At 39.7% G+C, this 15,861-nt stretch overlaps 1 protein-coding gene across 7 annotated transcripts in view; it reads left to right on the top strand.

Moving 5' to 3' along the window:
* The first annotated feature begins 9,895 nt into the window (after positions 1-9,895).
* WDR20 (WD repeat domain 20) overlaps positions 9,896-15,861 on the top strand; it is a 41,544-nt gene continuing 35,578 nt past the window's right edge. For 2 of the 7 annotated variants that reach the window (XM_065750143.1, XM_065750139.1), the window contains exon 1: positions 9,902-10,231. In XM_065750143.1, coding sequence (XP_065606215.1) covers positions 9,968-10,231 — 264 coding nt within the window. In that variant the 5' untranslated portion in view covers positions 9,902-9,967. Of the gene's footprint in view, positions 10,232-15,861 lie in introns of all 7 variants that reach the window. The other 5 variants (XR_010623025.1, XM_065750131.1, XR_010623026.1 and 2 more) reach the window with 4 other exon arrangements.

The following is a 15,861-nucleotide window of genomic DNA, read 5'->3' as shown; positions in this document are numbered from 1 at the left end:
ATTGCTACATTGGTCAATGCCACCCAGACCTCTTCTTTGACCCTAAATGTGTACCTCTGTAGTATATCAGTATAAAATATATATTCAAAGTTGATTGCTTTAGCTACAAAATTAGGATGTTCAGCTACAAGTCTGTATTTTCATTGTCAAACAGTCCAGATTTTAACGAAAGCACCAGCTGTGTCTGACTATACTCACTAGCATAAATGTTACTTTTATAAGATACCCTCTGAGTTGCTAAGTGAGAAGATTAGTATATAGATTAGACTGGCAACGAGTATAAATACATAGATAATGGTCTTAATGTGGTCATTAGGAAAGAGAATCCCGAAATTATTAGAAACATATTATAGAGTCTTTCTTGTAAACATTAATGCTAACAGTACAAAGACAGCTTAGTTACTGCTGTACTAGTAGCATCTGGGAATGCTGCAAGGACATTAGATATTCAACTAGTGTTACCAAGTGTGTACTATTAGCATCTCAAACAAGACACTTACAAAGGGCGTAATTGGATAGCTGATGAATTGAGAATGCTCCTTCACAATTTCTTTGATTTGTCTTTCTTCCAAATAATGTCTTTGGTCTTCCTTAGGATTTGAGATAATCTCTGTTTTGCAGCACAGAGGTGTCCCCTGCATGAAATCTGAGAGTTTTAGTAGGTGCAGGTGGCCGAACAGTAAACTTCTGAAATTAAGGATCAAGATTCTCTTACTACGAAATATATTCACTATTATTGACTACCTGAGAATGATGAACTGATGCTTTATATATTCTGTGATTCAATAAATGTAACAACTACAGAAATTGTAGTATCTCACTTTCACCCAATTTTCAGAATCCTAATAGAGTACTGCAATGTATAGCAACACATGCCCTTCAAGAATGAGTTTATATGGAAGAAGTTCATTAAGGTCAACATTTTTCTTTAAATGTTACTCTTAGTAAAATTGAAATGCAGCAGTACTGTGTGATAGTATCTTTATTTTCTTGCTATATGAATTTCAAAGGTTATTACCCAGCCAGGTCAAATTTGCTGCTAAAGTTAGAAGTACTGTTCTGTTGTGCCCCTGTGCTCCCACCACTGTTTTGCAACATACTCACTTGACATTAATCAGCCACTAGACAGAATAGTGAATTCAATTCACAATCATTTATCGTTACTAACAGTGACAGCAAGAGAGCCTTGCGCTGAACGTGATATATGTACTGCCTATCCTTTTGCTTTGTGAGCCCAGTCACATTTGTAGTCAGGAAGGCAGAGAAGAATCAAAGCTCAAACAGACCAGTTCTGGAGCTATCAGCACGATAAATGTTTCAGTGAAAGCTTTGGTGCCAGAATTCACGGTAGTAATGGAGTCAGCTTGAGTTATCCTATGCCTGAATACATGATGGTCAGAATACAGTTATGCACACTGAGTCAGGCATGCCCAGGACCCAGCTATTCTAGATCAGTAAGGGCCACAAGTCTGACTTTGTTCAGAAACCACAAAAAATCAGGTTTGAGCATCGTCAGCTATGCCTAGGAACTCAGCTGTATTTCACTAGCTGAGTCACAAGAATACCTAGATTAAATGTATCCAACGAATTGCAAAATGGCTCCCCCAGAAAGGCTTCCTTTTTGAAGCAGAAAGTACTGATGAGCATCTATTTTAGGCTGATCTTGAGTTTGTGCAGGTTCAGTTCTAATAAGGACTGAAAACTCATTGTGTGTATATATATATAAACTTGACTGTGGCATACAACTGTTAAAACTGACTGGAAAAATACAGCTAATTTTGGATGTATGTTTTGAGAGTCAAAGACAGAAAAGCATAATTATTGTTAGAGATTTATTTTTAATACTTTATTGTATTTTTGAGCTTGCATTCTCTGATTTCTAATTTCTTGCTTAAAGTAAAGACAGCCTAAGATGAATAACTGTTTAATCAGCAGAAATTTAGTAAGCTTTTTGATGAAGTCAGGTTTTGTCATAAGCAAGAAAAATAATAACGTGATCTGGCTTATTACCACTAATTAATTTCCTATTTGCATCTTGGAACATTACAGCGTTCAGAGTTTACAGTTATGACTGAAACACGGACACTGGAGGCTCTTCTCAGTCTCCTTTAGCAGAAACAATACCTGTATTGGAATGCTCTGATGTAATTTAATTTAATGAACATTAAATTAATGTGAGATTTTGGGGGAGAATAAAAAGTTCTGGCCTAGCTGGTGTAATGTATATTCCATTCAAGTCAGAATAAGACTGCATTTTACTGAAGGGACACACCACATTGTAAAATCCCTCCTGTTGCTCATTTAAAGGTCACTACTTCTGAAAGCATCTAAATGTGTAGAGTTCCCACTTAGACTTCTATTCAGTGTTCCTATTTAAGTTATATTTAAAGTCCCCTTTATTCAGCCGTTTTGAACAAAGGCTGTGAGAGCCTTACATCTCACCAGCAGCTACTGCTATTTTGTCCACAGTTCTCTCACGTCACAGCTGTGAGAAGACAAGAAATGCAACACTTTACAGTTTAGGCTATCTAGAATGATTTAGGATATTATGACAAGATCATGTTTGAATTTTACAAGGGAATTGATGGAAAGAAACATATTCTAGCCATATTTCAACTTGCCTTAGTAGAGCAAGTAATCTTCATCAGCTAGGTCTGTCAGTAAAAGATTGACTATTATCACTCATTTTTCTGCAGTCTACTCTATGTAGGTAACATTCAAGTCACACTCATTTCAATAAGTCCATCACTTGCTTTAGACTCGCAGTGGGTGAGGGAGTATAAAGAGAAACTGAGTAAGACTTACTAAGCATGGAGCAAGTCAGACAAGTACTTAGCAAGTTGGACAAGTACTTAGCATGCATGAATCTGATATATTGTATATCAAAGGCTGACTGGATTTACTAACGCATGTGTTAGAAGCAAGCAGGCTCCTTATTTGTTATCTAGAAACAAACATCCTGATTCTGCACTTCAAAACAAATTTTATGCCTACACTAAGTATGTAAAATGCTACACACTAAAAATAACGTTGACTTACATTAATATTCCTCAAATATATGTAATTCTATAAAAGCTAAACTTACAGATGGAAAGGACTGCTGATGGAGGTCATCTCGTCCTGCCCCCTGCTCAGGAAGGATCACAGAGAGCTGGCTGCCCATGACCACTAACAGCTCCTCTGAAAGGAGCCCACTGATGGCTGTCATCCATTCGCAATTATGCAAAGTGAATCACAACTGTATCCAGGAAACAAACTTAAAACTAAACCTTCTGCTGGAGCAGTGGAAGTAGATGAACAGACTCTGCTTTGTCACATAACCATCTCAGCTCAAAGAGCACTCAACAGAAAAGAAGGATACATCTGTTTGTGAATGGCTAAAGTGCATTATAGGACTGTTTGTATTTGTGAATGCAAATGAAGATAATGTGCAAGATGAATCCATTCAAACAGAAGAAAAGCTTAGAAACTATGTTAATACTATACTAATGAGGAGTCCTCCTTGGTGCTTGCACTATTGCTACTCTGACAAAGAGAGGAAGGAATGTGGATCTCTGTGTATGCCCCACCACACACCTGTGAGCTGAAACGTGGGAGTTCAGCATGGTCTGCCTGGTTTGCAATGCAGTTAGAATTCACCAGATGGGGCTAATACAGCAAATATAAATATTCACTGTAGAAGTCAAGTCATACTGAAGAAACTTATGTAGAGACATGATAACAATATATATTTACATATGTGGCACAGCAGTTACAACCTTCCAAAAGTCTGTTGTTTTTTTTTTTTATTTTAATCATTATAATTAATTCTTTACTTAAAACAGATATTTTGATTTTTAATCCTTGATTTTTTTTTTTTACATATTAACAATTTAAACAATTCATCTTGTATTATCTGTCTTGGGAAATACGTCGGTTTCTTATTCTGATTTTTTTTAACTTCTAAACAACTACAAAGCCACAAATATAAAAGGGAAGCTTAAGATTATAAATGCATATGGCTTTCCTTTATGATATGATATACATGACTGATCTTGTCTCCTAAGTCCATCTCCCAGATTCAGAGACATCACAGTAAAGTTCTAATTATCTGATTAAAAAAAAAAAGTCCTGCATGCACTGCATCTCTCAAATGTCCTTATCTGTGTCAAATAATCAAATCAGAAAGTTAGTATTGAAAACTGGAGTAATTGTCTATGTCACATTGACATTCTTTATATTCTGCCATGTCTTTAATAAGTGATTCTATCACTTTGCCATCAATGGCAAAGGAAATACATTAAAATCTAGTATGTATCTATCCCATGTTTGATTTAGCATGATAAACCTACTTAAGAAAATAAATAACAGTGAACAAATATACATCAGATGGCATTTAACTCAACCTACTGAGCAAATATTGGCAAATGACATAAATCATGTCGCTATGTCACACCATGTCACAGAAAGATGGAGGCAAAAGACAAGGAATGTCACATTGCTGTGCACATTTGATTAATTGATTACCAATAAGATTATGTTAGCTAAGAATATAATATTATATGAGCTGAATAAGGATGGTAGTTTCAGGTGAACAAGCAAAGCAAGGGACCTAAGAGCCTACTCTACATAGGTAATTTTCAAACTAGAACTTTCTTTGATAATCCCATCACTTACAGTAGGAGCAAGAAAGTAAGAGAGAAACTGAACAAGTTTCACTACACACAGAGCAAGTCAGACTTCCAGTTACACAAGCATTTACAGTGCTGAAAGCTTCAGAGCTGAGAATTTTTTATGAACTAAAATTTTTGTCTGCTAAAATTATAAGGTACATATGTTAATGACATAAGAATAGATGTCATAGCAATAAATCCCCATTCTCTTCAGCCAATCCCTCTTTTTTTGCCTCGTAGATGACAAAATCCCTATCATTAAAACTATAATTCCACTTGGACATAAAAATAGTGTTGGGAAATTCTGTCTGTACTGTTACACAGCTCCACTCACCAATCTTCCAGTTCCCAGATATGAGTAAGTTCTGGACATGATGGATATCTAGGACTAGTGAATTTAACTTACGACCTTGCCTTGCAAATGAAAGTCATGAGCATGACCATAATAATGACCATAATGAAGCCAGCACATAATCCAGAGAAATGAGCTCTCCTTTCTATAAATGTGAAATAATTCAACTAGCATTGAATGAACAGCCTGTGCTATACAGCATCCATAGCACTTATGCTTCAGTGAGTCCATAAAAAGTTCCATTAGAATATCATCTATCTAAAATTTCAGTCTTTCAACTGAAACAGTTTGAAGCCAGTCATTCAGGTTATGGAATTGAAATTGCATTTGTGACACTGATAAAGAATCTTCCAATAACTGAGAGAAAGCGAACAGCCATTCTTCCAGTGAAGATCTCTGCAGCATGTTTATTTTGAGAAAATACTGTTTTGTGAAAAAGCTGATAAAAGAATGCAGAACATGCTAACAAGCTTTCAGATCCTCTTTGAGAAATACACCAAAGCAACAGGAAAACAACTCCATCAAGATGTTCTTAGCTTGTGGATTTCCAGATTAATCCTCTCTCCAGTCCTTTTCAGAAATCAAGTTTGAGTGCCAGCAAACAGAACAACAACAACTTTGCTGTTGCCAAAGTGCTAAATCTTGGCAGTAAGCAGTTGAGGAGTCAGGACAGACAACCCATCCTCTAACAAGCAAGCTTTTCTGAAAATGTGCACTGCTATGCAAAACTGAGACAGAAAAACAGTGTAGTTGCCATTCAAAAGACCTCATAATCATTTAGATAGATGGCCTGGAGGAGACGGGGGAACCTAGGATAAATTTGTTTTAGGCTGGTAATGCTTCCCTTTCCATAGCTGCTACAGTCTGTTCTTTCCAAGGACACTTTTTCAGCTTTTCTTATTTCCTGTTCTGCTTAAAGGAGATTTAAATCACACAGTGGCAGCCAGGTTTCTTTTTAATTTGCATGGCTGACTAACTACTAACTGTTGCTCATGCCAACTGCAAGTTGCTTGGCTGACATGCAGAACCTGTCAATAAACATGTACAATCACAACATGATCACCAAGAGACTTGCCCAATAAAAGTCAGCTGAATGAAACAATATTTACATACTGAATATTTTGATCCTTAAGTTACAAACATGAGTGGCTACTGCAGGCTGCACTTCAGGCACGTTCTTGGCCTTCCTGATGGCACTAACTTCTCACACTGCAGCACTGATAAGCATCACTGTCTAGAAATTCCAGTTTTGTAAGCAACTCAGTTATTGCTGTTGAACAATGATCAGACTTTGCTTATTCACAACTGTCATTCCTCCCTTGCATTACAGCAGTACCATATGTATGGATAAATAGTCTTCCATTTCTAGAGAGTTTTTAGAAGTGCATTATGCTCAGCACATTTTACAAACACAGCTATTTGCAGGCATATCAAACCAGTCTCTCTAGCATTCCACAGAATTTAAATTAAGTTCTCAATATCAGTCTTACCTTCAGAGAACATAGTTTAGGGGATAGCTAAGACTTCAAGATAAGAACTGTTTTGTCAAGAATAGCAGTCTTCACTATGGAGGTAAGCTAGTCTGTGCAGGAGGTAACTTTCAGAGAGCTGTCTGCAAACAGCAAAATGAACTCATTCTGAGACACAATAGACACTTACTGTCACTCCATCCCAACTGCAAACCAGATATCTTTTACCTTGCCTTCTTTTACACAAATGTTTTCTCTTTCTTTAGATATCAATTTATTTTTAGTTAATAAGCCCCCAGAGCTATGAAAACATTTTTTTTTCACATACATCTGTTCTTGGGGAGAGATAACAGCATAAAACCACAATGTATTCTAGCCAAGTAGACACCTACGTGCTTTTCTAACACCCTTATGTTTTGAAATACATAGCACAATGCATTATCATGTTTATTTTGTGTTAGTGGCTATGAAGAAATTCTTAAAGCGAATACAGAGTCCAGATGTACAGGGATACTGTGTATCCCTGTGCCTGCTAGTAACTCATATGCATTAATAATTTGGTAAGAAGTAAAACATTGCAAAGCTTTTGATACGCTGAAGTTGGTCACCCATTAAGTATCTAAATTCTTTTAGGCATCAGTAGTCCAGGCAAGACATACTACAGTTGCTAAATACTACAGGGATGGGCTCCTGATTTCTGCCTCACAATCTGCTGGCAGTGCATACCAGAAGAGATGCTTTTAACATGATGAAATAGAGTGTAGTCACTTTTTTTTTTCCTCCTTCTCAATAGTGCTGATAAAAGCATCACTGAAAGCACCACTGATCTCAGTTGTACTTTCAGGGAAGTAACAGACAGCATTCAAATTCGAGCACAGAAAAGTTAACAAAACTGTGCTCTTGCATCATGTAAGTTCTAAGGCTCTCGTTTTTTCAAGGCCAGCAAAAGCACTATTTGTACTTCAGCCTGAAAAGCTGCAGAACCAATTTATGCTCTGCATAAATCAATCTCAGGAAACCATATTCTTTTATTAATGTTAGTGTATTTTGCTCGTGCTTGCTCTCCAACTTAGCAAAACATTTGCAAGACATACAGGCACAATACAGCAGTGATTCTGACTGTCTTTTATTCATTGATTGTGCATACAAAACACATGTATGGGTGTTCTAATGGGATGGTTTCAGAACTATAATCTTTGGTTCTCTTGAAACAGAAGAGTTTAGAAGTGCTACAGAGAACTTTTTCATAAGGCTTATCACTGTAATCTTTTTTTCTCATTCTTTAAACAACTATTTGGTAAGGATTGTTGGTGGGGCTGTACAATAGCGTTCTTGTGACTTGCAGCTGTGTTTTTCAAATGAATATTTGTCTTGGATTCTCTGTGGAATCTCTCAGCAGCTTTTATTGATGTTTCTCAGTAGATGTTAAACACTACATCAATTCTTTGGCTTTCTGCACCATCACATACTGCTGATAACCAGGTACACGTTCACTTTATTTATTCTTTGGATCACACTCATTCCGTTAGTGATGGATGGCCTACTATGTTTTTAGTAGTTTGCATTCCACACAACCCTTCCACTGAAGTTTCCCACTTTGTTTCACAAAGCGTTCTACCCAGCGTTGTCAGTGTGTAATGAATAAGACATACTGAGCACAGGGAGCAACTCTTTTTGGGGGGTTAAATCTTTGTTTTGAGCCTATCACTTGCATTTCCTGCTCATCTTTTTATAACTGAAAACATTCTGACCTTTTCTCTGTAAGGCCATTCATGAAATTTCGGTGTGAAAGAATCACTCTCTAGATGGAGACTTAAAATAATTGCATGTCTACTCACCTACTTCATGTACTTCTAGGAGGACATCAGTACGATCTGGCAGCTGGCTGATAAAATGACAAGATCTGCTGGTCATTATTGATTGGCTTTACCTTAATAATTTCAAACTTCAGTACCTGGCCTCATTACAGTTTGATTATCTGTACTTGTTCAGATATCCACTAAGTTATATACTCTATTGTGCATGAGTTAACATGGAGATTATCAGCTGTTTCCTGTCTCTCAGCTAGTTTGTACTAATATCTCGATGTTCAACAAGGCAGCATTCAGCTTCAAATTAAATCCATTTGAATTAAACTGATTTGAAAATAAATCCCATTAGACCTTGGGAGTCTGAGTGGGCTCTTGTGATTGAACCGACAGAGTGGAAAGAAAGTGAGGTCCTCCCTCCCTTAAAGAGTCAGCATTTCTCATTTAACTCATTTCACCTCTGAATGACAGAATCATTTGAGTTGGAAGGGACTTTCAAAGGTCATCTAATCCAACTTCTGTGCAATGAACAGGGATTGCTACAACTCAGTCAGGTGCTCAGAGCCTGGTCCAGCCTGACCCTGAGCGTCTCCAAGAACAGGGCATCCACAACTTGGGGCAATCTGTTCTAAGTACTTCACTACTCTAATTATATAAACCTTCTTCATTATAGTCTTATATGAAGGGGCTTCAATTCTCAAGGCTGTATCTTTCAGAAACGGCTTTTACAAGGTCAGGTGAACCCCACAGCTGGTAAAAGATGCAGCAGTAGGTAGCAATAGTAAAAAAGAAGGTGCAGGACTAAAGCAGCTACATCAGAGCAAATCAGCTAGATGTGAAAATAACCTTGAAAGTGCATTGTTACAAGGCGATCTAACTCTGTGCTCATCTTCTCCCAGCTGCACATTTCTAACTCCTTCCTTATTTTGGCTCCAGCAGCTGTGATGATGGGATCAGCTCGGTTGCCAACCAACAACTCGCTTGTCATTTCTTCACGCAGGGCGCTTCTCAGGCTGATCTGACTCACCCTTCGTTGCGCGATTACTGGAACTGATGCAAGCAGGCAATGGCAATGGGTACCTGAAGACAGAGGAGAGATCCATCTGTACAGCTGGAGATCAGTCTGATTAGTTTAAACCAACCACAAGGCTGACAGCCTCGCTTCCTCAGGGAAAACAACCCTTTCAAACTCTGTTGCGCTTCATCCCTTACTTATACCGGAGAAGGACATTGACCTGCATCACCGTGCAGCTCGCTCACGACAACGAGGTTTATGTGACAACGCTCAGCTGGGCCAGCTCTTTCTAGTCATAGAAGCGGGGCAGCGGTGGGTCAACTCGAAGCGTCCCACTACGGCTGCGCGTTGACATCCGTTCCCTTTTCACCGACGCACCGCAGGCAGCTCCCCGAAGGAAGCCCGCTTGGCCGCCTACCCGCCCCCGCCATCTTGGGCGCCCCCGCAGCGAGCGCCCACTGCCCCCGTTCGCCGGCGCCGGCCCCGCCCCTCCCCGCCAAGTCCCGCCCTGGCACGGGCAGCGCAGCGCGTGCGCAGAGACGCAGTAAACAGCGGCCGCCGCTCCTCCCCCTTACGCCGTTTGCGTGGCCGCCTCCGCGCAGGGCCGCGCGAGCGCCGGCGGCGGCGGCGGTTGCGCAGTGGAGCTACATCCGGGCACTGGGGCAGGATGAATGCTCCTTTCCAAGATGGCGGCGGAGGGAGGAGGGAAGGAGATGAACGAGATTAAGACCCAGTTCACCACCCGGGAGGGGCTGTACAAGCTGCTGAGCCACTCGGAGTACAGCCGGCCGAACCGGGTGCCCTTCAACTCGCAGGGCTCCAACCCGGTCCGCGTTTCCTTCGTCAACGTCAACGACCAGAGCGGCAACGGGGACCGGCTCTGCTTCAATGTGGGCCGGGAGCTCTACTTCTACATCTACAAGGGGGTCCGCAAGGTACCGGGGCTCGGCCGCCGCGCTGGGGGGGGCTGAGGGCCTCCGCGGGGCCGCGCCGTGGGCGGGGGGCGGCCCGGCCGGGCCCGGCGCTGTGCGCGCTGCCCGCTCAGCGAGGGAGCGGTAGGGCGGAGGTTGCCGGGCGTTAATGCCCGCCGTGATTACGGTGGTGTCAGATCCCCGCGGTGAGGGCGGAGGAAGGCTTCGTAGCTTTGGTCGAAGGGCTGAAGTATCTGCTGTGATGTTAGGCCTTTCTCACGGCTTTGGAGCGCGGAGTGATTTTAGGGTCGTTCCGTAATAGGAGCGGGGTGGGGAGCTGAGTTTTGAATGTCAGGTAATAAACGTGGAGAAAGTTGCTTTTACGGGAGAGACTCGTTGGTGCAACTTGAGAGGGGCTCTCTAATGGTTAACGTTTGATGATGGAATAATAGTATATGCGTTTGATGTTTCAGATCACCATATTTATGAACAAATCCTTTCTCCTAGTTGTTTCTTAAGGTCACTGACTTTATGGCATTTAGAGTAGCATTCAGAACTTGTCATGCTGTGTGAATGCGTGTCACTCAATATATGAATAGACCTAATGATTGTTAGGCTTCTGGTTTACGTTTTAAAAAATGTGTTTATCTCGTATACTTGAGACTTAGCTGCCATAAGGTGAGTCCTTTGAAACCTTCCTGCTTTTAGTCCACCTTGCAACCAACCCAGGATAAAGAGGTGGAGGACTAATGATGCACTCAGGGCTGTGCAGAAAGCCTGTAGGTGAGGAGGGAATCATAACTGAGTCTGCAAACTGCTAAGCAAACACCAAGATCACTGATCCTCTGTAAAATATAAGCATCCACTGGACAATTAAGTTTAGCTTGTTATCTGTTTACTATGACTTGACAGATCTGATATGTTCTGTATATTGGTATGGATCTTAGTTTGGCACTGTAATGAGTTTTCTTAACCTACCTGTTTTAAATAATACTTAGTCAACAATTTCTTTAAGTGTGTGATGGGTGTTCTTCTGTCAAACTTTTTTGCTTATAAACGGTCACTGTCTTTACTGTTTACAAGATATTGTGACAGTATCTCTGAAAATCTATCATTTGAACTATTGTCATGTTTGTGTTCTTATATCTTGAGTTTTTTCCATACAAAGTAACTGGAGTTCTGTTGTGTGTTAGAGAGCAGGCCTTTACATAGTCTGGTAATGGTATGTGTGATTCTTGCAAGTTATCTTAGTCACCTCTTGCCACACTTAGAATAAATAGTTGAGATCTAAAGCTTGGGGCTGAATAACTTTTTCAACTTGTAGAAATGATTTTGAGGTTAGTGTTTCGGTATTTTTTTTCTGGATGCCAAAAGCAGCTTTTGTGCTACGCAGTAAAGGAGAAAATGTTAGTTTGTCAGATTGCTAACTTATGAGCTTTGTGATACACCTGTTATAGCATTGCTTATCATTTTCCTATCGATAATCTATTGCAGATCAGTACACATCAAGTAGGAGTCACGCTCAGGCCATGAATGACACTTAATGCTAATATTAAGTCAAAGGTACCACTTTTATAGGGATCTTCCTTCAAATCAGTGGTGCTGAATTTCCTTCTTTTAGTTTCCACTGAATCCTAAATATGTTGCATCTGCTACATCTAGTTTGTGAATCATCTTTTAAAGTACACTGCTAACATATGTGTTCTGCTTAGGATATTCAAACTATAGGAAGTAAAACCTTTACGTGATATTTGTTTAAACTTGTTTTATTTTCTAAGAAACCACTATGTCCAGTGTCTAGACTGGTCGTGTGGGGGTTGGAGTACTGAGAAATTATGATGATGGTTAGGAAGAGCAGTAAGGCAGTTTTGGCTAGCATTTCAAGTCATCTTTAGAAATGTTTCTCTTCTTAAAAAGTAAAAATATATTTCTGCACAAGTTCATTCTTCATGTCCTTAAAATAATAAAAACTCAGCTTTCTTTCTATTCCTCCTCTTGCCATAGAGCAGTACTGTGAAACATGTCACCATATTGCTGTGTATTCCGTGGCAGTGAGAACACATCAGCTTTGAAACAGTGTTGTGTTTTTTTTCTTGTATGTTATTTTGTTTGTGTTTTAGGTTAACAAAACTTAAACGGTTCTCCTTCTGCTAACGAGGTAGAGTAGGCCTCTAGAAAACTGTTGCTTTTTGGTTTGTATTCACTGAAAATGGAAGTGAACCTGTAGTTTAGAAAGGAGAAATTGAACTGTGATTGAATGAGAGGTGGTTGCTTTACTTATGTAAGTATGTAACGATTGTCAGCTGTTGAGAATAGTTAGGTACAGACTGAAAGGCTTTCCCTGTCAGTCCTCCTTAACCTTGACATTAAGGCAAGATGTGTACAGTGATCTCCTGTTGAACTGTAGGGTTGAATGTGAACTCAACTGATCTAGTCACAGCTGGAAATGATGGTACAGCACCGAAGTATCTTCTTGCCAGTGTGCTCCCTATATCCTTGCTAGCTTTGGCAGTGCTGAACTTCAGTTTGGGCTGGTTTGGCTTGTCAAAGTTTAGCTTGCTAAACTTTGCTCAACTTTTACTGCAAAGTTGAGTACTTGCTCTTTTTCTGGGTAGATTTTACCTTGATTTGGTGAGTTGAAGTGTTTCGTTTCAGATTCAGATCTTAGCAAGCACAGTGAGAGCAAGGAAAGGGTTGAAGAGAAAAGGAAGGAAGCTGCCTCCTGGGCTGTCAGGTTGGATCTGTTGCCTTATGAGGTCTCACCTAAGCAATGCCTTTTCTGCTGCCTTAAGTCAGATTCAAAATGATCTGTTCTTTAGAGCTTGTTGACTTAATCGTAACTGAGAGTTACAGATGTTACAGGAGGCCTTTTCTGTTACATGGAGTAGAAGTAGAAGGTAATGGTTCCAAAATTATTGATCAAACCATGATGCGTTGGTGCTTTGGATGGGTTGCCTTTTTCTGCAGCACACATCAGGAGAGAGGGCTGTTGCTGGAGTCTTGGTTATGAGGTAGTCTTGAGCTGCTTGAGTCTGTTTTGTGTCTGGCTTTGCAGAATGATTTATTAGTTGATTCATTAAGCTTGAAAAGGAGCATGCTATTTCATCATCTTCCTTGTCATAGGAATGACTGACAAGACAAGGCTTTCTAGATTGCTGCCGACATTTAACTAACTGTTTCCCTTTTTACTGTGAAGACAGTGCATTTTCCTTTTTTTTTCCCATTATAATTAGTGTATTCTTTCTGTTTATTGTAAAGGCTTCTGGGCAAGTCAGTTTGCAGCTCTGGCTTCAATACAGTCATACAAAGGTGCGTATTAGCAATAGCATGGCACAATATATGGTCTTTGGTTTTTACCACAAATATTTTGTTGTTACCAAATCTGAATGTGTCATTCAGCTTATGATATTAATTTTCTGCTAACATGTGGCTGACTTTCCTAGCAGTGATTGTTGGTTTACTTTTTTTTTTTCTGAACTTCGTTCTTGCCGAAAGAGACTGTCTTCAGCTGTACTTCTTTTCCTGCAGCTACCTGAAGCAGCAGTCTGCCAATAGCTTTATGACTTTAGAGTGTGTTATAATGATAACGTAGTAAAAATAAGTAGATGGTAAGCTCAGGTTGGGGAAGGAATGGAGGGTGGAATCTGATTGCTGTCTTTTCAACCTTATATTGAACAATGGGCTTAGAAATAATTACATTTGTACTAAGATGAAGGTAGGCTCATATCTCAATTTCTTTTATAGCATACTGGTAATCCCTGGTTATCAGAAAAAATACTGAGGATGTGTAGGATTCTTTCTTTTCCATTACTCTAAATTGCCATCCTAAATGTGTCTTTATTGGGGTCTCTGTTGTCCAGCTGGAAAGTATTATCCTTGGTGATGACTTCGTTCTATAGTGTTCAACTAGGTTCCTGTCAGAACGATAATGAGTGGCATTTGTCAGTGTTCTCAGTATATTGCTCACTCTGGGAAGAGTAGTGCATGGCAGTTCTGGGTTGGAAGCTGAAATCTGCAGAAACAGCACGTTTTCTCAAAATGTGGTGGGGAGGTGAGTTAATATTACTTTATACTGAGATATCGTTGGGATGTAGTGGGCCTCCAAAAAAGATGCACATTCTGCCAGCATATATGAGCTATAGAAATGTTGAGATTTGTAAAGATATTTTTAGATGCACTTGCTCTGAAGCTGAGTGAAGTGTACCTACATCTTTCTGACCAGTTTTAGAATAAGAATGCTGCAGCCTTCATACATCACTTATGCATAGCTTTCTTATTTTTTTCCTAACTAAACTTTTTTCTCATGGGGGTGCAAAAGACAGCTGATTTCTGTTTTCTGCTGGGGCCATGGAGAACAACTGACTGCCTTTGGCAACGAATCTAGATCTCTTTTAACTGCTTCTCAGGCTGTGACTTTTAAGCGTTTGATTGCTCTTCTCTATTAGCTTCAATTAACTGGCATTGTTTGCAGTACCTAAAAGAGGTGTAGCTTTTTCCAACGTGACTTTGGTGCAGAAAAAGGGAGAATAATTGCCTGTGTCATTCTTCAGATTTTCTTGCTAGCGTGTCAAAGAGTGTTGAGATTTTTGAGTTATTCTCATAGTATCAACTTGCTGGGATTGTTTATTGCTACTTTCCTCCATGCTTTCTTTTAATTTGTCACATAGCATTTTCAATGAATTGTGTTCTACTAGCTTTATTAAAAGATGTTTTTATTTCCAATTCTGTGCTGCATACTGCAAATAATCCTTCTAATCTTATTGTTATTCACAGAATCGATGTGGTCTCTTGTCCTTTAAAAAAATCCTTAAAAATTCTGATACTTAATTTGCTAGTAGGCGTAGTGTGAGAGACTTGCCAGAAGTGTTCCTAATGTCAGGGCATTGTGTTTGCTGCTGACTTTTTTCCTTCTGCTCTGGTTATTTTATTTATTTTCCACAATGCATTTAGATTGATTTGATGCTGACTTTTGGCATATCTGCCATCTGTGGGTTCTCCCTTGATTGTTTATGTGCTTATAGATGTTACTTTGATATTTTTCATACCAGGAAATGGCTGCTGACTGTCACATTTTACTACTAAGTTTTTAGCTAATAGAAGTATTGTGGAAAAGATACCAAGATTTTCCTCAAAGGTGTCCGATGCGATCCTGTAACTGGATGAATATTTCTGCACTGTGCTACGAGGACTTGTGTAGTCCATGTCTATTCAGACATCCTGGATGTGACTCTTATTAACCCTCTTAAAAAGGTATTGCAGATTTGGTTGGATGTGATTTTGTGGTTATTTTATTTGTGCGCTTGTATATCCCAAAAGATCCCTTAACTTCTTGCTGAGTTTTAATTCCTTGTGTTGTAGGTAAGAGTTACATTCAGACTGGATTCACCAGTCCTGTGGAGGCACTGTGGCTGAATTACTAATGGCTTCCTACAGATCGGTGCTTATGGAAGTATTTGAAAGACTTTTGGAAGATCCAGGCTTTTAATGGATAGGTAGACTCTCTAACTCAAGTGTTAAGATATGGCTGGATGTTTTCTTTCATAATTTTAGCTGGACCATGCTAAGGGCTGCCAGGTCTTGTTACAAACTGTCCTGGTGATTTGACTTCTTTAATTGTTGTGGTTTTGTTTTTAGCAAATTTCTTCTGGTGACAT

This window comes from Cyrtonyx montezumae, unplaced genomic scaffold, assembly GCF_038088225.1.
Source record: "Cyrtonyx montezumae isolate F1298 unplaced genomic scaffold, pur_monq_1.0 scaffold_10, whole genome shotgun sequence".
In the NCBI taxonomy this organism is placed as follows: domain Eukaryota; kingdom Metazoa; phylum Chordata; class Aves; order Galliformes; family Odontophoridae; genus Cyrtonyx; species Cyrtonyx montezumae.
This window is presented reverse-complemented; position numbering and strand designations above follow the sequence as displayed.